General features: G+C 41.6%; 1 protein-coding gene across 1 annotated transcript in view; it reads left to right on the top strand.

Moving 5' to 3' along the window:
• Positions 1 to 891: 891 nt before the first annotated feature.
• Positions 892 to 21,888, top strand: part of CCNB3 (cyclin B3) — a 30,825-nt gene continuing 9,828 nt past the window's right edge. The window contains exons 1-8 of the mRNA XM_072123886.1: positions 892 to 1,121; positions 5,678 to 5,777; positions 9,381 to 9,464; positions 12,537 to 12,655; positions 17,569 to 17,680; positions 19,047 to 19,151; positions 19,259 to 19,351; positions 21,205 to 21,342. Of these exons, the coding sequence (XP_071979987.1) occupies positions 5,688 to 5,777; positions 9,381 to 9,464; positions 12,537 to 12,655; positions 17,569 to 17,680; positions 19,047 to 19,151; positions 19,259 to 19,351; positions 21,205 to 21,342 (741 nt within the window). The 5' untranslated portion in view covers positions 892 to 1,121; positions 5,678 to 5,687. The remainder of the gene's footprint in view (positions 1,122 to 5,677; positions 5,778 to 9,380; positions 9,465 to 12,536; positions 12,656 to 17,568; positions 17,681 to 19,046; positions 19,152 to 19,258; positions 19,352 to 21,204; positions 21,343 to 21,888) is intronic.

Raw genomic sequence — 21,888 nt, 5'->3', positions numbered from 1 at the left:
CATGTTACTTAGGGTATATATTCTAAGCAAAAGTGACAGCTGCAGGGCCCTTCTGCTCCTCGCTGTACGTCCCTACAACAAGTAACGTCCACATGTGGGGTGTCTCTATACTCGGGAGATATTTTTATCTTTTGTGAATGTGTAAATTTGAGGGCTGAATTAATGTATTACTGACCAAATCAATTCTAAATTTCACCTCCATTTTGTTTTAATTACTATGAATGTTTTGAGGGGTTAACTATTTTCCTAAAAGTAGTTTATAATAGTTTGAGGGGTGCAGATTTGAAAATAGGTTGATATATAGGGGGTTTCTAATGGAGTTTAGCATGTGATCAAGGCTGAAGCTTTTGGAAAGCGTCAAAAACGCTGTAAAAAAACATGACGCAGCGCATTGTGTATGCAGCCATAAGCTATAAACTGGCTATGTCTTAAAGGGGTTAAAGTATTACCTACTTTTAAAACCTGTTAATTTCCATCTAGGAAGCTCGGGGAACTCATCATACTTCTTTATTTTTATTAATTAGTTTTAATGTTCATTCTTTTTAATATGTCCCGTCCAACATCCCTTTATACTCCAAGTATCTCTTCACCCTCCACCCAAGACGATGGCCAGACACATCACCCTCTGCGGTACTGCAATGTGCTGCTCAGTGTGAATTGCGCTCATGTGGATGAGGAACGAACGTTGTTGCGGTAAGTGCATTTCATGGACCTCTAGCCCCTCCTCTGTCTGTCTTACAGGTTTTTAAACTCAGCCAAGCTCCAACGAATGACGCCTTTTACACGCCCCTTCCCTTGGGATCACCGCCTACCCTCTCCTCTGATTGGTCTTCACTTTCGAATTCCTAAAAAAATACTCCGTAGTTATGGCAATATTGAATGCAGCGATTTCATTGGTAGCGCGAAAGCCGATGGATACAAACAGTAGGAGGCGTCCGCGAGATTTAAACGTGTGTGTGGATCGGGCGCTGTAGGGGCTTTGCTGGGTGAGAGACGAACGAGCGGGGTGGCCAGGGGTAGTTAGTGTTCAGCTGCTGGGGAGACGTCCATCCATCCTGTTCTCTACGTCTAACAGGAGCCGGACATTGAGGAATATTCTCCTGGATCTCGGCGGAGAAAAGGTAAGAGCGCGGCTCCCTGCTGGGCATTGTCCTTCTCTATAGCACCGGGGCCCCTCGTGTTACCCGGATGCGATCATTCCAGGCATTGCTGCGGGGACCATCCTCTCTATAATACATGACCTCATGGCGGAGCAGTCAAAAAATTCTCACTGATTGACCGTTATTAGTATATCTGCAGCAATGACCGTAGACTTATTATGGGGACATGCACATGTTTGCTTTATAACTAATGGGGGCGATCTGTGTAAATTCAGAAATGTAAAATATTCATGGAAATAGTTAAACGTTAACCCCTTTTTCCTCCTTGTTTGTGAGCAGTTGCTGATGAGTCATTTTCTTCTTTGGTGTTTTCTGTAATTATCTGAACCTCTTATTGAATGTACAAACCTGTGGGAATTAGTGATTTGTTCTATTATTATTATTAACCTTGCTCTGAAAAATTGCAGTGAGCAATAATTTGTTATATCAGCGCTTCTACATCAAAAACTGGCATAGAAGCGTTGCTAAATCTCCCACTGACCCCAAACGATCGCGATAATAAAGAACCAGATGCGCCCACAGTTCCATAAACAGAATTGAGTGTGTGTTTGTGGCCCGGCCATACGTTTGGGGGATAACGTTCAGGCCCGGCATGGTCACTGTGCTGCACTCCATAATAATAATAATTCCTTATATAGTGCACACAGATTACGCAGAGCTGCACAAAGCATTATAAATTGTTCCCTGTCCCCTGTTTTGGAGTGTGGGAGGACCCGGAGGAAACCCACGTAAACACGGAGAGAACATACAAACTCTTTGCAGATGTTGACCTGGGTGGGATTTGAACCCAGGACCCCAGTGCTGTAAGGCAGAAGTCCATGTGGGGACCTTAAAGGAAACCTACCACTTGTAGTGGCAGGTTTCTGATGGCAATACCGGGCACCAGCTCAGGGTGAGCTGGTGCCGGAGCTTATTTTAGTTAGTGTTTTAAACCGCGGTATCGCGGTTTAAAACACTTTTTAAACGTTGTAGCCGGCGCAGGCAGGTACGCGCTCGGCGCTTACCGTGCACGCGGCTACATAGGAAGTGAATGAGAGCCGCGTGCACGGTAAGCGCCGAGCGCGTACCTGCCTGTGCCGGCTATAACGTTTAAAAAGTGTTTTTAAAACACTAACTAAAATAAGCTCCGGCACCAGCTCACCCTGAGCTGGTGCCCGATATTGCCATCGGAAACCTGCCACTACAAGTGGTAGGTTTCCTTTAAGCTCTCCATTTTCTGGTTTGCTGGTTCTAACCTCTGTACCCCAAGATTAAGAATTGGCTTTTACTCCTGAATCCTTACTAGGGTAGGGATGAAGTACAAAAAGGCCACACACAAAAAACTACTTTCCATTAACCAGCTTACTGCTACATGCCCCAACCCATTGTTTACTCCACAGATCAAGCCTCATGCACATATAAGTATGGTCTGTTCTGTATATACAGCTGAATTCTGTCCGTCAATATGGGACGTATTCGCAACCGTATGACAACATATTGCAGCGTTTGGTACCATATCATATAAAATGGGGTGGTTTGGCAAATGATGGCTGGCTGACAGAATGCACCTCCCACTGGTTCTGGACACTGCACGTATATACAGCAGCATGCGGTGCACAGCTGTAAACAGCAGGTATTTAGCTTACATGCAAACAAACATATGCCCTGCTGGCATACGTTCTTAGTGATGGAGAGGAGGAGTGGTGACCCCTCCCCTATCCATAGCGATGCACGGCGCTGTGGCACACGAAAAGATAGTACATGCCCTATCTTTTCCTCGTGTGCAGCACCGTAACACTCCGTGCGCGCATTACCGGCCTGCAGGGGATGTATGTATGGCCACAAGCTTGCGCCCATGTATATGTCCCCCTACAGTTCTCTGAATATAGCCTTGGCTGTATTTTACACGTTCCTATTGATTACAATGGGCCATATGAACAGAAATACGGTGGAAAATAGGACATGCTCTATATTTTTATACATCCCCCTCGCGGTACGGTGGACAATGCGGCCATGTACATTCATGGTCGGATTGCCCATTGGAATGCATGGGGCTGTATGCCGGACGTATATATGGCTGTTTTAATGCATTTTCCACACGTTTGTGTGCATGAGGTCTTACACAGTCAAACACCAGTGTGAACAACATGAATTTATTAGCGTACATCCATAAACTGTGAGAGATCTTGGTGACTCGGATTCCCCTTTATTGGAGTTATAAATGCTGTTGCGATAAAATCTCTAACCAACGCTTGCACATTGAAGCTTCTTTCTTTGAGACTTTTACAGGTTGCACAGTTTTGAATCCATATCTATAAGACATTTAGGGTGTGTCCTTAATGTTTTTTGTGGGAGAAGTCCAATAATTTATTTCCACAGTTTTATAGGCTTTTTTCACTGGCTTTACACGGACACTATTTCAGGTTAAAGAGAACCCGTCATGCAAAACAACCCCCCTAAACTAAATATATTTTCATAAACTGCCATTAGAGAGCATTGCCTCGATCCCTTCATTGTCCCTCTACATGCCTGTAAACCTAATGAGGTCCTAAAGCTGTATGCAAATGACCTGTGAAATGTCCAATGAGTCATTAGCATATTCAAGCTGTCCTGCTTATTCATGAGTGGTAGGTACATACCCTTGACTGACAGCTGCTCCATGTAATGGCTGCTCCATGTGCTTGCTGGTGGCCACACCTCCTGCAGCCTGTGTGTGTGTGTGCGAAAGATACAACAGCTCCAGGCAGCAGCCATGCTATAGCAGAACATGTCAGGTACTTGTGTAGCTGATGTCTGTGTCTCTGTGTATTAGGAGGATGCAGCATGTCAGCAGATGCAGAACACACACTAGCAATGCTTTACTATACATTACACACAGACATAAGCAGGGGGAGGAGATGGGATGGGGAACAGGGGTGACATCACTGCTCCTGACCATGTGACCAGCCTCTTTTACATAATAAAGAATAGATGAAGGCTGGGATGGAATCCTTGTGAGCTGCACCAAAAGGTAGTGGTGACAGGACAAATGACACAGACCTGATGACAGGTGTCCTTTAAAAATGGGATCAGTCCGACCTGAAGATATTCTTTGTAATATGTTTTCACTTATAGTAAATTTGGAACCAGTCATGACAGTATTTTAAAGAGATGAAAGATCTTAGGTGTGCACCTGGATTTCTGACACTTTCATTTCTTGTATGTCTGTTGTATAAAGCATGATAAATTCCCTGCTTACATCTTGTCAGAATGTTTCATTTTATATGATCTGCAACACTCCTGCTGTTTTCATTCGGGTCTAGTTGATCAGAGAAAAGAAAAAAAGTACATATGAGGTACAGTGTCCATCCCACAACTTTTATAGACCAATACCAACTTAAATGATACATACATCGCTACATCCCTTACACGTTTCTAAATTTGTTACGTTGTGTGACGCTTTTCTACAGTCCTATATTGGCTACGATCTGTCAAGTGGAAGGTCCAGGTTTGTGTTCACATTGTTGCTGCTTACAAGTAAAAGAATAATCCTGGCACAATTATGTATCTCAATGCATTTTGTTAAAAATTGGAACGTAGTCTTCTTCGAGTCACATAATCTTTAGGTGATGAGCCTGTATCGTTGAGTCTGGATAAGTTATTCTTCACGAAAAGGATATATTTTCATTGTTCTTTCAATTAGTCTGACCCCTAATCCTCCATTGCACATTACCTGACTATTAGCTGGACATTAATTTTATAGTTTAAGTTCACACTTCCCTTCTTCCGATCCAGAAAAGTTTCCCATATTAAGGCCTCGTGCACACTACCGTATGGGGGAATGTGATTCGGCTGCACAATTTGCAGCCAGATTACGTCCCCCTTAGACATCTATAGCACCTAGGCCACTGTGAAATGTCCTGTATTTTTCCGTAGTATGGCGCCAACCACATGGCTTTCAATGGAGAGAGAGGAGGGGTGATGAGTCCTCACCCCTATTCTCTCCTCCACCTAGCTGTACCGGGCATACAGTATTTTTCATCCTTGGGGTGATGGCACACATATTTTTGGCCCGTTTTTAAGCAGTCCGTCGACTAGTTTCAATTAAGAAATTAAGTCAAACTTGGCAAAAACCTGCCTAAACTTGGGAGACGGATTAGTGTCAATTGGTTAATAGTTCTCTGTATTTGTGAAAATGTGGTGACCGGTTCCCTTTAAATGGAACCTGTCACCATACTTTTAAAAAATACAGCTAGTGACAGGTTCAGATAGAGCCCTATTAACTGCATCTTATTTTAGCTAAAAATCATTTCCCTCACATCCTCATAAATCAATTTTCTTATGTCATCAGAGGAGGTGCATCCTGCTTGACCAGGTCCTCCCATCTACTGCTCCTTATGCCTCTTCTCAGCATGAATGCATCTGATCACATGAAATCACAATAGCTTTAATGGACTCCTATTTCTCCCTAGATGAAGTCTTTATTTTGGGTGGGTTAATTTGTCTCACCGGTTCACTTTGACTTTAGTTGCTTTGCTTTTTTTTTCTCTTCTCTCCAGGCCTGAAGAAATGTTGCCTATGCGTCACACTCGTCCAACATTAGCCAAAGTGTCCCGTGCAGGAAAGTCAATTACTGTGGAGAATGTACAGTCTGTGAAGGTATTCTAAATGATTACTAAATTATGTATATCATATTTATAAAAAATATACTGGATTTTTTTAATATTTATCTCATGACTAAATTTTATAGAACAAAATCTAGGGCCATATCGGCTTATGACAGCTATCTGTAAGGGAACTGGTTTACGTACTACAATTGCAGCTAATTGGTAAGATCTGCACCCTATATTGACGGGGAAAAAAATGAAATTTTTGCTAAAAACTTCAGTTTTGAAAAACTGAAATATCACATGGTACAAGTATTCAGACCCTTTGCTGTGACACTCATATTTAACTTGCATGCTGTCCATTTCTTTCTGATCCTCCTTGAGATGGTTCTACTCCTTCTTTGGAGTCCAGCTGTGTTTAAATAAACATATTTGATTAAGAAAAGGGACATAACCTGTCTATTTAAGACCTCCCAGTGCACATTGTAGAACAGTGGTGGCGAACCTATGGCACGGTTGCCAAAGGTGGCACTCTGAGCCCTCTCAGTGGGCACTTAGGCTGTTGCCCCAGCACAGAAATCCCCAGAAAGGAGTTGAGGTATCCTCCTGTATACCTCAGTGTTATTTTAAAGTGAAGCATCTGGGTCTACTTGGGACTGCAGGAAAAGAAGGTGTGGACATGGGCGGATTATCATTGGCGCCATTGAAGCTCCTGGTCTTGGCCCCACAATTATTATTCTTTTTCAGGGGGTTGTCAAGGGAAGCTCCAATGGAAATCTGTATTTTCCCTCCTGTCAATGATATTGGTATCCTCAGGACTGCAATAGATGATTGCAATAAGTTACTGCTAGAATTTCTGTGTTGGCACGTTGCAATAAATAGGTGGGTCTGGGTTGCAGTTTGGCAAGGTTCGCCATCACTGTTCTAGAACATGAGAATCACTAGGTCTTAAGGGGCTTCCCAGAGAGCTCAGACAGAATTGTGGCGAGGCACTGATCTGGCCAGGTTACACACATTTTTATAGCTTTCAAGGTTCCTTAAAGTACAGTGGCCTCCATAATCCTTAAATAGAATAATTCTGGAACAACCATGACCTGTCCAGCCAAACTAAAGAATTGTGGGAAAAGAGCCTTGGTGACAGAGGTAAAGAAGAATCCAAAGATCACTGTGGCTGAGATGCAGTAGGAAGATGGGATAAAGCCCTGTAGCCCTCCACCAGTCCAGGCTTTATGGGAGAGTGTGATGACAAAGCCCCTCATTAGTGCAAGACATATGAAAAATAAGTTTCTCCAGTTTGTTGATCTGAAGATTGAACTTCTTGGTGTAAATTCAAAGCGGTATGTGTTGAGAAAACCAGGCACTGCTCATCACCTGCCAAATACAATCCCAATACAGGCAGCCCCTGGGTTACATACAAGATAGGGTCCGGAAGTTTGTTCTTAAAGGGCACCTACCACCACAAATCTACCTATAAAGGTAGATTGGGTGGTAGGTGGATCATTGGGACGTGAGGATAGCCCTTTTAAGGGCTAATCCTCACGTCCCTGCACTTTTTTGAGAACTTTAATTTGATATTTATTCAAATGTACTTATGTGGCTACCAGGGGCGTGGAGTAGCCGCTTATGAGATTACACGAGGCGGCTACTCCACGCCCCGGTAGCCACTTTACTCCTCCTACTCACCCATCTTCGGCGCGCAGCTCCGCGTAGCTGCGCGCCCTCGTCCGGCGAGCCTGCCGTCTGCGCATGCGCAGAAGAGCAGGCCCGCGCCTGCGCGGTCACAACTCCGAAACAGGCGCGGGCCTGCTCTTCTGCGCATGCGCAGACGGCAGGCTCGCCGGACGAGGGCGCGCAGCTACGCGGAGCTGCGCGCCGAAGATGGGTGAGTAGGAGGAGTAAAGTGGCTACCGGGGCGTGGAGTAGCCGCCTCGTGTAATCTCATAAGCGGCTACTCCACGCCCCGGTAGCCACATAAGTACATTTGAATAAATATCAAATTAAAGTTCTCAAAAAAGTGCAGGGACGTGAGGATTAGCCCTTAAAAGGGCTATCCTCACGTCCCAATGATCCACCTACCACCCAATCTACCTTTATAGGTAGATTTGTGGTGGTAGGTTCCCTTTAAGTTGAATTTGTATGTAAGTCGAAACTGTATATTTTATAATTGAAGTTCTAGACAAATTTTTTTTCTTTTGTCCCAGTGACAATTGGAGTTTGAAAATTTTTTGCTGTAATGGGACCAAGGATTATCAATAAAGCTTCATCACAGACACCTTACAGCTGATCATTGTATCCTGGGACTATAGTAACATCCAGAGAGCTTCATCAGAGGTCACAGGGGGCAGAGGGGTCCGTCTGTAACTATGGGTCGTCTGTAAGTCAGATGTCCTTAAGTAGGGGACCGCCTGTAGTGAAACATGTTGGTGGCAGGATCATGCTCTGGGGGTGTTTTCAACTGCAGGGACAGGACGACTGATTGTAACTGAAGGAAAGATGAATGCGTCCTGGACGAAAACCTCTTTCAGAATGCTCATCTTCCAACAAGACAATGACCCTAAGCACACAGCTAAAATAACAAAGCATTGGTTTCAGAACAACTGTGACCATTGTTCACTGGCCTAGCCAGAACCCTAACCTAAACCCTATTGAGCAACCCTGAAAAGACATGAAAATGGCTGTTCACCCTCCAACCTGAGGGACCTGGAGCGGATCTGAAGGAAGAATGGCAGAGGATCTGCGGATTCAGGTGTGAAAAACTTGTTGCATCATTTCCGTTTCTTTTGTAGATATTTTTACTTATTTAAACTTTTTTTTTTTTTTTTCTGTCAAGATGGTGTGCATTAATGAGTGTACTTTAAAGAGTAAAACTTTTTTTTTTTTTTTTTTTTTTATAATCTTGCCAATTTGCTCCAATGAAGCAGTGAAAATTTTTAAAAAGATCTGAATCCATACCCAATGTATGTACAGGCGGTCCCCTACTTAAGGACACCCGACGTATAGACTGACCTTTGCCCACTGTGACCTCTGGTGAAGCTCTCTGGATACTTCACTTTAGTCTTGGGCTGAAAAAACATTTTGAAAAAGTGACCAACCCCTTTAAGTCCTGTTTAGCAAACTCTGCGCTGGGGCAACATGGGGGCTCAGAGAGTGCCTTTGCTGCTACAGTTCAAAGAACCACTGCCATACAGTGTAATGGAGGGGAAAAAACATACAAATGTAGGAACCACTCTCTTTTTTTTTTTTTTTTTTTTTTTTTTTTCCACCATTTTGCCACCCATGTTACTGTACCAACCTCATTAAATTGCATGGGATATCAAATGACTCAAATTGTTGTATAGCTTATAGAGTATTGTCCAGGTGATCTGCAATGAACGTTTAAAATTGGATGTGCTGACTGAAGGTGGGAGGACACAACTTTATTCAGGTTTCTTTCTAGTTTGTGCGTGTGAGATGTGTGTGTCAGGATGTAGTCCTAACAAAATAAAATATATGGAACAGAAACCATTTTGTATAAATTGTGTGTTTTGTTTAGAAAGGAGATTGTAGTTGATGAAAAATGATTTTTGGGTCATGAGCTGGTTCAAGAAGTAATTACATATTTACAATTTACATATTACAATTTTTTTTTTTTTTATTTATTTTTTTTATGGCCCAGGAGGATTCTGTCCAGACAAAGCGTTCCCCATCTTCCCCACAAGGTGGAGCAAAAAAGAGGTCGGCATTTGGAGACATTACCAATGTGAGTATGCACTGAACTTTTCTGACCATACCATTGCAAAAACTCCAAAAAAGATCCTGGTACATGTTACAGAACAGTGACAGATTGTACATTACTTTCCAGTGCAGAAATTCTCGCCCCACTGAATGCAAGGAGAAAAGATCTTGACTTGTTGCTTTGTGTATTGACCCATAAAATGCAAATATAGAAAGCATTTTCTTTGTATCTATAGGGTCTTCATCCTTCCCAATGGATTTTCTGCAATAAATTAATCTCTAAGTGAATATGGCAAAATATTTTTAGGGAGGTGTCACGGCGAGGACGCCGCCACCTCGTCACGTGACGTGGGGTGCAACTGTACGGGTTAATTTAGCCTACTCAAACTTGCGCTCACCTTTCACTCAGGACACAAATTGAGCCTAAATCACACCTCATACAGATCCAGCACCAGAACCGCTGCCACCACTTATTGCATTTATACTGGGACCAATAAGTATCCCACTCTACAACAACTCTTGCTCTCAAGCAGTCACCTTGTCACACCACTAGACATGCACACTCAGCACTTTAGCAGTAACACAGCTAACCACACTTCACAAGGCTATGAGTTTGCAGAGCATACAGGGACCAAAATTAAAGTGAAAAGCTTTAATTACAAAAAGTTGATCAGTGCATAAAAAGATATTAAAACCAAAAGAATTACAAAATAAAATGACACACAACGCGGCAAAACAGTTATAAAGTAAAAAGGGAGAAAAATAACAGAAACTTACAACTTAAAGTAAATCCTGATCCCTGGAGGTGGGAGAAATAAGGAACACACTCAGCTTGTCAAGCAGCCCCCAAAATGTGAACACCAATTCTTGGATTTCATATTGTTTTATAACTTCTCAGTTTGGTTCAGATTTCAGAACCTCCCATTCATTAATTAGTCCAGAGGGTCATTCAGGATTGGGCAAAGTTTTAATGAGGGAGGAGAGTCCAGGAATATTTACAGTCTTTTGTTTCCAAATCCTGATGCAGAAGAGGGGGGGTAGGGAGACCAAATGTCCTTTGGGGTCTGAACAGACCAGTCTTCAGTTCAGAGGTTATCAGGCTGTTAAAGCTCCAGGATGTCATAAAAGCTGCCTGGACTCTTCAATAGATGCCAAATATTTAAACAAAGTTTGTAATTTCCCTATAGTTAAACCAATCTTATACATTCACAATTAATATCTCCTTGACAGGAGGGATCATGAGGCACCATATGATAAAGGCCATGCCTCCTCCTTCCCTATCGTTATTGATACATCAAGAGGCCTATGCCTCAGTGCTGGGTAAAGCTACGCCAGGTCTGACCTGGTGTAGCTTGGTATAAAAACCTGCTGAATGTCATATGCCATGCACACTGCAATAAATTGTGAGGCAGTTACAAAATATTTTATTTCAGTGCTTCTACATCCAAATGTACTGTAGAAGCACTGATGCATGCCTCCAGATATTATCTTACTTGGCCATTGCTATTTCACTGCCCTTGTGAATGAAGCGAGCTGTGTATTTCCATGCTCTCTTTCCATTAAAGGGCATCTACTACCAGGATGAAAGACTGTATGCAAATGAGCCGGCTAGGTGTTAATGGAGGCTGGAGCCCTTTAGGTCATTTGAATACAGTCTTTCATCCTGGTGGCAGATGCCCTTTAAAGGGGACCTTTTAGCACTCTACAAACATGGTGACCCACAGTATTTTGTAGTGGCTACAGATTCAGAGGCACCTTGACTTTTTCTAGCACTACCCCCCTAATGGTTGCTGCGATATCGGACCCAGTAGCTAACATTGTAATTTCCTTTATCAGAGGGGTAGGTGTGTATTATGTTAATCCTCTAGGACATGTCCAGTGAATGGTAGAAAATCTGCTCTGTGATTTCCCTCTGCTCATTAAGAGAGATTACATTGTGTGCTGGGCACAATCGGCACACAGAACACAGCTGATGACCGCATGGTGACTAAATGGATGCTGGTGACTACTCTTGTTGCATAGGGATTTCTATACTTGCGTATCCTCGGCTCCTTAGTCAGAGAAAACGTTGTGGCACACGTTTAATAACCCTTGGTAGCAAGCATGTGCTATAAGCTCTAACAGTAGCCACCAAGGCAACAACCAATTTATATGGCAATAGCCAACCTACAGTCCTGACCTGTGTCAGCTGTGCCCTGACAAGAGCCAGAAACCTGCATATCCCAAGTGTGATATCCCAAGATTAACATAGCAACTTCTTTGACTCTACCAGCTGCTGATTGGAAAGTGTCGGAAAAGAGTGGAATCTGCTCTACAGCACCTCCTCCTCTTTGATAGTGGAGAGGTTTACAATGTGTTTTACCATAACTACAGTATTTTTCGGACTACAAGGCGCACCGGAGTATAAGGCGCAACATCAATAAATGTCTGCTAAAATGTCTAGGTTCATATATAAGACGCACATGATTATAAGGATGAATGACCAGCAGGTGGCAGACCTGTGCACAGTTCAAGGCGGCTATTGTCTGTAAGGTTCATATATAAGGCGCACCTTTGATTTCTGAGATAATCAAAGGATTTTTTGTGTGCCTTATAGTCCGAAAAATACGGTAATATCTCAGCAACCTCGGTGCTAAAAAGAAAATTCATGTGTCCCTGAAATCTTTGTAGTGGCCCCTACAAAATGATATTTTCATCGCCACCTGTGTGAGGTGGTGAAAGCTCCTTTTTAACAACAAAAGTTTTTATGCCAGTGCCCGAAATCTAGTATTTTAGGGAGCAAGGTAATGTACTAAAATGCAGTGGCAGATTGTGTGCCATGGTCCCTGGACGGGCGTGGGCCTCTGGGAAGCCAGGAAAGCACCCATACCTCCTATATGAAGATCGCCATTGCTGAAGTGTTTCAGAATGCTAACAAAGGCGTTTTTTAAATCTGCATAACATAGCTTGTGAAAAGCTCCATTAGCCTAAAAATGGCACTCCTGGTGACATTTTTTTTTGTTTTTTTTCCGTACATTCTTTAACGCAAACCTAATTATGATAAATCTGATAAGTTGCAGTCTTGCAAGTTTTTCAAAATAACATATCCTATTTATAGGCTAACAAAAATCCGCAACTGCTTCAAAAGAAGAAAGATGGACAAAAAGCTGCTTTGAAGAAAACAAGAAATGTGGCAGTTAATGGAGTATTGAAAAATAATGAAATTAACGTTAAGCGGTAAGTCAGGAAGCTAGTCAGTTTCTCATGACTGGTTATGTTTTGCCTTCGGGTCTGTTTCCAAATACTGTATATAGTACATTATAAGCAGCGGTACCTAATTTTATCACAAAAATACATGTAAAAACCTATTGACTTGAGTAGAAGGCTAGGGTGAGAAATACATTGGTCACAGCCTCCAAAAGCTAAAGCTAGGTAGCCCCTGCCCCAGTATATTTAAAAAAAAATTTAAACTCGATACTAGCCTTTCCGATGACCCCCCGCAGGTCTTCTTTCTTCATGGCAACGGCAGATCTGTGCGCCTAATTTACACAACAGAGCAAGCATAAGGGATGCACAACCATACGGACAGGGAAAGCTAGAACATGTTCTGTCTTTTCCCGTATGGGATACAGTGCCACATGTGTGGTACCGTACTGCCATCGGATGGCTATTGCAATCTGTGAGGACACACATAAGTCCCCACAACAGCAGTGTGAATATAGCCAAGTTAGATCCTATTGTATATTGTAACTGCAATAAGGGAAGTGGTCGAGTGACATATCATTGGTGCTAAAACTGCTTGCATAAGGTTTCTCTTGTTCTGCCAGTTTTGCCATTAAATGTGATTATTTATCGTGCAGAATTGGTAAATTCCCTTACTTATTTTTTACTTTTAGCTCTGCTTTGAGATATTGATTACCGTATATACTCGTGTAAAATGTGCTGACGAACGTCCCCTCGGCTTATACACGAGTCAATACTTGTGAAAAATAATTAAAAATGGACTAAAAAAATAATACAAGTCCAAAACACCGGCTCAAAGGAAAAGGCGTTCCAATCCACGTATGTAGTAAAATGTAAATCCTTTATTCAAATCTTCATGAACTCGTACAAAAAAGTATAAAAACCATGGGCACACAAAGAGGCACTGAGTCAAGACGTACAAGCCTACGCGTTTCGGATGAACACTACATCCTTATTCATGGCTGATGAATAAGGATGTAGTGTTCATCCGAAACGCGTAGGCTTGTACGTCTTGACTCAGTGCCTCTTTGTGTGCCCATGGTTTTTATACTTTTTTGTACGAGTTCATGAAGATTTGAATAAAGGATTTACATTTTACTACATACGTGGATTGGAACGCCTTTTCCTTTGAGCCGGTGTTTTGGACTTGCATTAATTGCTCCACGGAAGCTGGAGGTAACCGTGCTCGGAATTTCCATCCTAGTGTTGAACACGTCCCAGGTGAGCTGACCATACCCTGTTTGCTTCATTTAAAAAAATAATAAACTTATATACTCACCCTCCGGTGGCCCCAATGCGCAGCGCTGCTCCCCCGATGTCATCGCAGCTCCTCTTCTTGCTTCCGCGCCGTCTTCTGTCTTCTTTAACATCGTGCTGGGCGCCGCACGGGAGAAGAACAATGGCGGCGCCCAGCACGATGTTAAAGGAGACAGAAGACGGCGCGGAAGCAAGAAGAGGAGCCGGGAAGCCAGAAGAGGAGCCGGGATGACATTGGGGGAGCAGTGCTGCGCATTCTGGGCTGACTGTATACTACTGGGGGGCAGGCTGGGCTGACTGTATACTACTGGGGGGCAGGCTGGGCTGACTGTATACTACTGGGGGGCAGGCTGGGCTGACTGTATACTACTGGGGGGCAGGCTGGGCTGACTGTATACTACTGGGGGGCAGGCTGGGCTGACTGTATACTACTGGGGGGCAGGCTGTATATTATAGGGGGCTGGCTGGCTATATACTTGGCTGGGTCTGTGACCAATGCATTTCCCACCCTCGGCTTATACTGAGTCAATAGGTTTTCCCAGTTTTTGGTGGTAAAATTAGGGGTCTCGGATTATACTTGGGTCGGCTTATACTCGATTATATACGGTAATATATAGTATAATGATGAGTTTGTCTTGGAGCTTTAGATTCCTACCAAATATATAGTTCTATACTACCCAGAAACATGGTTTTGGTGTGATCTTAACCCCTTAACGCCGAAGCCACTTTTCACCTTCCTGACACGGCCCATTTTTTCAAATCTGCCCTCTGACACTATAAATGGTTATAACTTTGGAACGCTTTAACATATCCAAGTGATTTTGAAATTGTTTTCTCGTGACACATTGTACTTCATGTTAGTTAAAAAATTTTGGTGGTATGTTTTGCATTTATTTATGAGAAAATCAGATATTTGGTGAAAATTTGGAAAAATTAGCAATTTTCGAAATTCAAAATTTTCTACTTTTTCCACACATGAGTCATAACACCAAAAAACGTAATAATGAACATTCGCCGAATGTCTACTTTAAACCTCCGTGGTTTTTTATGCATACTCTTATTTTTGTAAGATGTTATGGGGCTTTGAACATCCGGTGCAATTTTTCACATTTTCATAAAAAAGCAAAATCCTGCTATTGAGGGACCTGCTCAGGTTTCAAGTCACTTTGAGAGACCTAAATAAAGTAAAACCCCATAAATTACTCCATTATAGAAACTACACCCCTCAACAAACGTAAAACAACTTTTATGAAGTTTGTTAACCCTTTAATTGTTTTACAGGGGTTAAAACAAAATCGGATGCAATTTCGAAATTACATTTTTTTTTTTGGCTAAATGAATGTATTTTTCATAAAATGTACAAATTCTCAGTGGATAAAATACCAAAACGCTCCACAAAATTTGATACCCAATCTCTCCCGTGTATAACAATACCCCATGTGTGGTGGTAACCTGCTGTATGTGCACACGCCAGGGCATCGAAGGGAAGCTGCGCCATTAAGAGCAGATTATGCATTGTCACATTTTATTGGCTATACAATCTTTATTTTTTTGGCAATTTGGACATATAAGGGCTTATTTTTTGCGACATGAGATGCACTTTACAAATACTTCATTTTCGTGGGTCATTAGCTTATTGATGAGATTTTATTAACTCTTTAATGTATGGAGGAAAAGAAAATTGTCAATTTGGGGTTTCTTTTTTTTTTTTTTTTTTTTTTTTTTTGTATATTTTGGGGGTCGTACACCATACACTGAAAATACTATAATATTTTCATTCTATAGATCACAATGATTACGGTGATACCTCATTTATATAGTTTTTCATTTATTTTTACTATTTTGCTGGAGAAAAACTAATATAGAGGCAATCTCATTTGTTTCTGCATCGCCATCTTTTCGGGAACTTAACCTTAAAGGAAACCTACCACTTGTAGTGGCAGTTTTCCGATGGCAATACCGGGCACCAGCTTAGGGTGAGCTGGTGCCGGAGCTTATTTTAGTTAGTGTTTTAAACCGCGGTATCGCGGTTTAAAACACTTTTTAAACGTTATAGCCGGCGCAGGCAGGTACGCGCTCGGCGCTTACCGTGCACGTGGCTACATAGGAAGTGAATGAGAGCCACGTGCACGGTAAGCGCCGAGCGCGTACCTGCCTGCGCCGGCTATAACGTTTAAAAAGTGTTTTAAACCGCGATACCGCGGTTTGCACTGATCATGGGTGTTAAGCCTTTGATCGCCGCCAGCAAAGATGCCGGCAGCATTAACGAGCCGGCAGCCCATGCGTAATGCGTCATCAGGGAGCGGCGATCCATTGCCATGACAGCCTCGGGTCACACAAAGACCCAAGGCTGTCATGTTTTAGGCCAGTGGTGGCGAACCTATGGCACGGGTGCCAGAGGCGGCATTCAGAGCCCATTCTGTGGGCACCCAGACCATCACCCCAGAATGAAGTTCACCAGGCAGGACTCAAAGAATCTTCCTACAATGATAGACACATTTCCCCTCCTCCTTTCAACTGCGTTGGTGTCTTTAGGAGGCTGAACAATTGAAAGTTGTCAAAGAACAAGGAGAAATAAATTACTGCTTAAGTTGGTGTGCTGGCTCTTTGCAATAAATAAGTGGCTTTTGGTTGAAGTTTGGGCACTCGGGCTCTAAAAGGTAGGCCGTCACTGTTTTAGGCTATCTATTACAATGTATGATTTGCACATTGTAATAGATGCTGTGCGAAATCCCCATATACTGCCATACTGTGCCATACTTTATGACTCCCTAGAAGTCATAAAAATATAAATAACAGTAAAAATCATAAACACATATAGGTATCGCCACACCCGATCTATCAAAACATAATAACGGTTTTCCCCTGTGTTTAACCCCGTAACGGAAAATGGTGCCCAAAGTCGCAAATGGCACTTTTTTGTCATTTAAAAAAATTAAAAAAAATTCTATAAAAAGTGATCACAAGGTCGCACAGTCCTAAAATTGATAACATTGTAAACGTCATCAAAATCCGCAAAAAATGACACCACCCAGAGTTCTGTACACCAAAGTATGAAAGTTATTGGCACAAGAAGATGGCAAAAATAATAATTTATTATTATTATTTTTGTACAGGAGGTTTTAATTTTTGTAAATGTATGAAAACATTATAAACCCTATACACATTTGGTATCCACGTGATCGTATTGACCCAATGAATGAAGTAGACCTGTCATTTAGGGCGCACAGTGAAAGACATAAAATCCAAGCCCACAAGAAATGGCGCAAATGTGTTTTTTCATCATTTTCACTGCGTTCTGAATTTTTCTACCGCTTCCCAGTATGCGGCATATAATATTAAATACCATCACTATGAAGTGCAATTTGTTATGCAGAAAACAAGCCGTGACACAGTTCTCTACATGGGGGGAAAAAAAGGTCCTGGTCCTTAAGGAGCAGGAGGCTCTCTAGCCTATGTCACCGGTGTGCCTCTTGGCTCCAGCATCTGATAATGTATGCCCTGCAAATATGTGTCGTTTAATTTTGCTCTATAATAGTGGTAGATTTCCTTTTGAAGATCAGAATCTCCTCTTTTAGATTACAAGCAGAAAAGATTGTTTCTGCCTACACCTGTATCATATATATATATTTTTTTTTTTCCTTTTTTAGGGCACCAAGAAAAGTTCCCATTTTGGATGTAGCTGTTGAGGTGGTGAAAGAAGAAATAAATGCCAACGAAGAAGTTAGGCCACAGTCAAAAGTGGAAATTTGTTCTGACAAGGTAAATTTTATGATATGGCTTTTGATTGTTTACATTAGATGTGCTTCAGTCATTAGGGGGCATTTATGAAATCCAGTATTTTGAAGTTTTCGTCTTAAAAAGGCTAGGTTAACATCTAAACCATTGACAGGATACAGTCCCAACGTGCCTTTACAAGGGAGGCCTAGGATGTATCGCACTGTTTGGACATATGGTGATATGTCATCCAGTCCTCTAGGCGTAGAGGATGCCCACTTGTCCTGGTCACAGGCCTAGGTATAAAAAGATCTTTGGAGAGATCCTTGTAATGCCTTTTCAGGTATTTGTTTATTGTACAATTATAGAAAATAAACAAAAACCAAATCGGCTGTAGAAAACGGTACAACGGTGCAAGAGAAACGGGAACTGATTTTTAGGCCTCCATTGTAAGGGCACGTTGGGACTGTATCCTTACAGTCAAAAAGGCTTAGTTAACATCTTAGCCATTAAGACTAAAACTTCAAAATACTGGATCCAAAGGCAAAATGATCTAAATCCAATATCCAAAGGCAAAATTACAAGATATAAATGTCTCTCCGCATCAACGTCCCCCGTGCATATTTAATATTATGAAATAAAACCGTCAATGAGAAAAACGGTACCTCTCCATTTCCAAACACATATGCCCGAGTAGAGGCAAAGAAACTTTATTTGCGTGTTATCCTCCCTTGGTGTGGCGTTCTTTCAACTTGAAGTGCTCGTGGATCCTGCGGCTCCCACTGGAATGCGGTGCGAGCGCCCGGTCATCCGACTCGGAAACTCAACTCCTCCACTGTTTACGCTTTGGTCCGGAAAGAGAGAACTTCAAATCCATTCACCGGTAAGGGAAGAGAAAACCCGCAATAGTACAATAGGGTTTTTCATAAGAAACTTCTTCTTTTTATTGTATGTACTCACAAAATTCTCAGATAAAAAAGGCCTTATAAAAATAGTGGTTGCACGTTCGGGATGCGGAGAGACATTTGTATCTTGTAATTTGTACATTGTAATGAGGTCTCCCCTTGGTCGTCTATTGCTCCCTTGATCCATCCCATAATTGTATTTGCCTTGTTGGCAGCTGTGAATGGTTGCTGTCCATCTTCAGGGCATTTTCCTATTATTTGGACCGTTACATCGCCACTACATTATGTAGTATGTTGCATCCATCCACCATAAACTCTAAAGGCCTCCACTGAGCATATATCATTCAACAAAAGGGAGCGATGCAGCTTGTTGCTTCTTTCCATCCTGTGTTTCCCAAAAATTTGGTGGAGGCGCGCCCCTACCATCTTAATACACCCAATTTTTAGAAAATGGTGGCCGAAGGAAAATAAAACTTGGCTTAACTGATACATGTATATTTTCCCAGCTCTTGCCCCCAGATGTGGAGGATATTGATAAAGATTCCTTGGATGACCCATTCAGCACCTCTGAATATGCTATGGATATCTTTACTTACATGCGTGACAGAGAGGTACGTTTATTTCTAGCTGAGCTGTATATTTGGAGAAGGAATTCTTTATGGTGCTATAATTTCCCTTATTTATTTTTTTCCCTCTTTTTATATTTGTAATTTTTCAGGAAAAGTTTGTGCTTTCTAATTATATGGAGTCTCAGCGTGATATTAGTAAAGAAATGCGAGCTATTCTGGTGGACTGGATGGTGGAGGTTCAGGTTGGTGCCATGTTTCATCTACCATTATTTATTATATAGCCTAGTAATAGTTGTCAAATATTTCTCTTTAAAAAAAAAAAAAAAAAAAAAAAAAAGCACTTTATTTCATTTGCACTGGGTACCATAGACTTCTATTGGCCACTATTAATACCATGTAAATGGGATCTGGGAATGGACCTGTAATTACTTATTAAAATCCACCTGTGTAACAGTTGGAGCGTGTTTAACCCCATGATATTTTACATATGTTTTGCATTGTGTTCTAACTTGATATATCTAGTACTTATTTAAATATTTTGTACATAATGATAAATGAAGATGCAGGTCTAACATATAATCCAACAGTGCTGATACAAAAGAAGCCAATAAAACCATTCTGATTGATGTCAATGGGCACATAGTGGTGAAAAATACTCTTCTGACTCCATATAAGGCAGTTGTAATAAATTACAACATTGCTTGCAAGTGAACTAGTTCCCAAAATATGGATATTTTCAAGGAAGACATTAGGATCCCAACTTGTCAAGTGACTCAACAATCACATCATCCTTAAAGCAGGAAGACTCAATAGAACTCGCTACCAAAGGCCTCATGCACATGCCATTCACCTTATTATCTTGGTTGGTCTTCTCTGCCACCATTCCAGTTCTACTAGGTCCTTTTTACACACTGGTGCCCAAAACTGTACAAAGTATTCCACTGATACAGATACAAATAGCTTATACTAGGAATGTTTTGGACATGGCAATGAGAGAAATAGTAAAGATTTGTTTGAAATAACTGCACTTCTCTGCAACCAACCACGGTGTCTGGCTTTTGTATCTTATGTTCAGGTTTTAGATTCCCCTTTGCAGTTGTGAAGTCTCCCTTTTCTACCCCTCTCCATAGTTTTATCTGATGCCTCAGGAAGCTCCTTTCTGTCTTGTGGTCCATGCATACGAATGTCAGCGTGTTCACCCCTTCCCCCTCCATAGAGCAGCACAGGGATGGAACCATAACACATCGAAATATAGGACATGCGTGAATGAGCCCTTAATGCCAAAAAAAAGAGTTCATAAGACCTAAAAGGAAGCATGACCGGAGCAGTGGATAAAGAAGCAACTGATTTGTATTTTTGATCTGTTCAGTTAGTGAATTTTTCACTGTGAAAGATTTCACTGGAGTTTACAGCTTCTATGGCATTAAATGGATAATGAATTGAAGGCTTTGAGTTCTGACTGCTGAACTCATTAAAGGGAACCTATCACCACATTTTTTCCAAATGCAGGTAATGACAGGTTCCCATAGAACCCTGTTGCCTAAATACCACATTCCTTTTTGGCTAAAAATAGTTTTTCCTCACATCCCCATAAAAGAAACTTTTATGATACAGCTGCCCCTCCCGTCCTCAATCACTTCTACTCCTTCCCGTGCCTTCATGGAGGCATACTGTGATTTCATGTGGTCAGATAGGGTAGATTTTGCCAATATCTATGTATGTATCTATGTTACTAGCTGTATTTGTGAAAAATGTGGTGATAGGTTCCCTTTAATCTGGGTGACCACAAATGATAACATTATTTTGGTCTTCCATGTAATGAGCTTCTGTAGTTCCTAAATGCCTATAAATAATACCACTCTTGCCATGGTAGAAACAAATTTGCTTGTGAGACTGTCATCAACTATTACATCGTATATAATTTAATGAGGGTTATTTATCTTTAGTCTGAACTTTTTCCCTTTTTACAAAAGTTACCAAAGTTTGTCAATAAGGCCAGCTGCTGGATTTAATACATCTGACACATGGGGATGTATCAAATGCCTGAATTAAGTATGCCTGAACATGTTTTTTTTTTTTTTTTTTTTTTCCTCAGGAAAACTTTGAATTGAATCACGAGACACTCTACCTGGCAGTAAAATTGGTGGACCATTACTTGGCTGCCACGGTTATTGTTCGTGAGAAGCTACAGCTGATTGGCTCTACTGCTGTGCTCATTGCTTCTAAATTTGAGGTAATGTATCATATGAAAATTATTTAAAGGGTAAGCGTTTTTCTGAGCCAAAAAACCCACAATTCTGCTCCAGATGTCCCTACAAATCATTCCTCAAAATATTTTGCCTCTCAGTCCCTATTTTAATACCTTTTTGGCCCATTGCAACCACTGTTTCCAACTGTGAAAAAAAAACTACAATCGGCAAGATGGAGGTGTTGAACCTTCTGTGACATCATCACAAGTACGTGCTGCTGACCAATGAGACAGTAGCTTGTGCATCTTAGAAACATAGGGGGAGATTTATCATTCGTCCTTTATAGCTTCTTGGCGTATAATTGTTGCAAATGTATGAGAAAACATATTTGCTTTTGTTTTTTAAGTCGAGAAACGCAACTCAAGTCACACAATGGCGGAAAATCACATTACAGAGTGTGCAACACCACATTTATCATCTGAGAATTTTTTTTAAGAATTTAATTGTAAAACTGCACCACATAGGAGGTGGTGTATGTGGGTACATTGCTACTACAAGGGGAAGTTTTTGCTTAATTTTACGTCTGCAGA

Source organism: Engystomops pustulosus, chromosome 9 (assembly GCF_040894005.1).
Source record: "Engystomops pustulosus chromosome 9, aEngPut4.maternal, whole genome shotgun sequence".
Lineage (NCBI taxonomy): Eukaryota > Metazoa > Chordata > Amphibia > Anura > Leptodactylidae > Engystomops > Engystomops pustulosus.
This window is presented reverse-complemented; position numbering and strand designations above follow the sequence as displayed.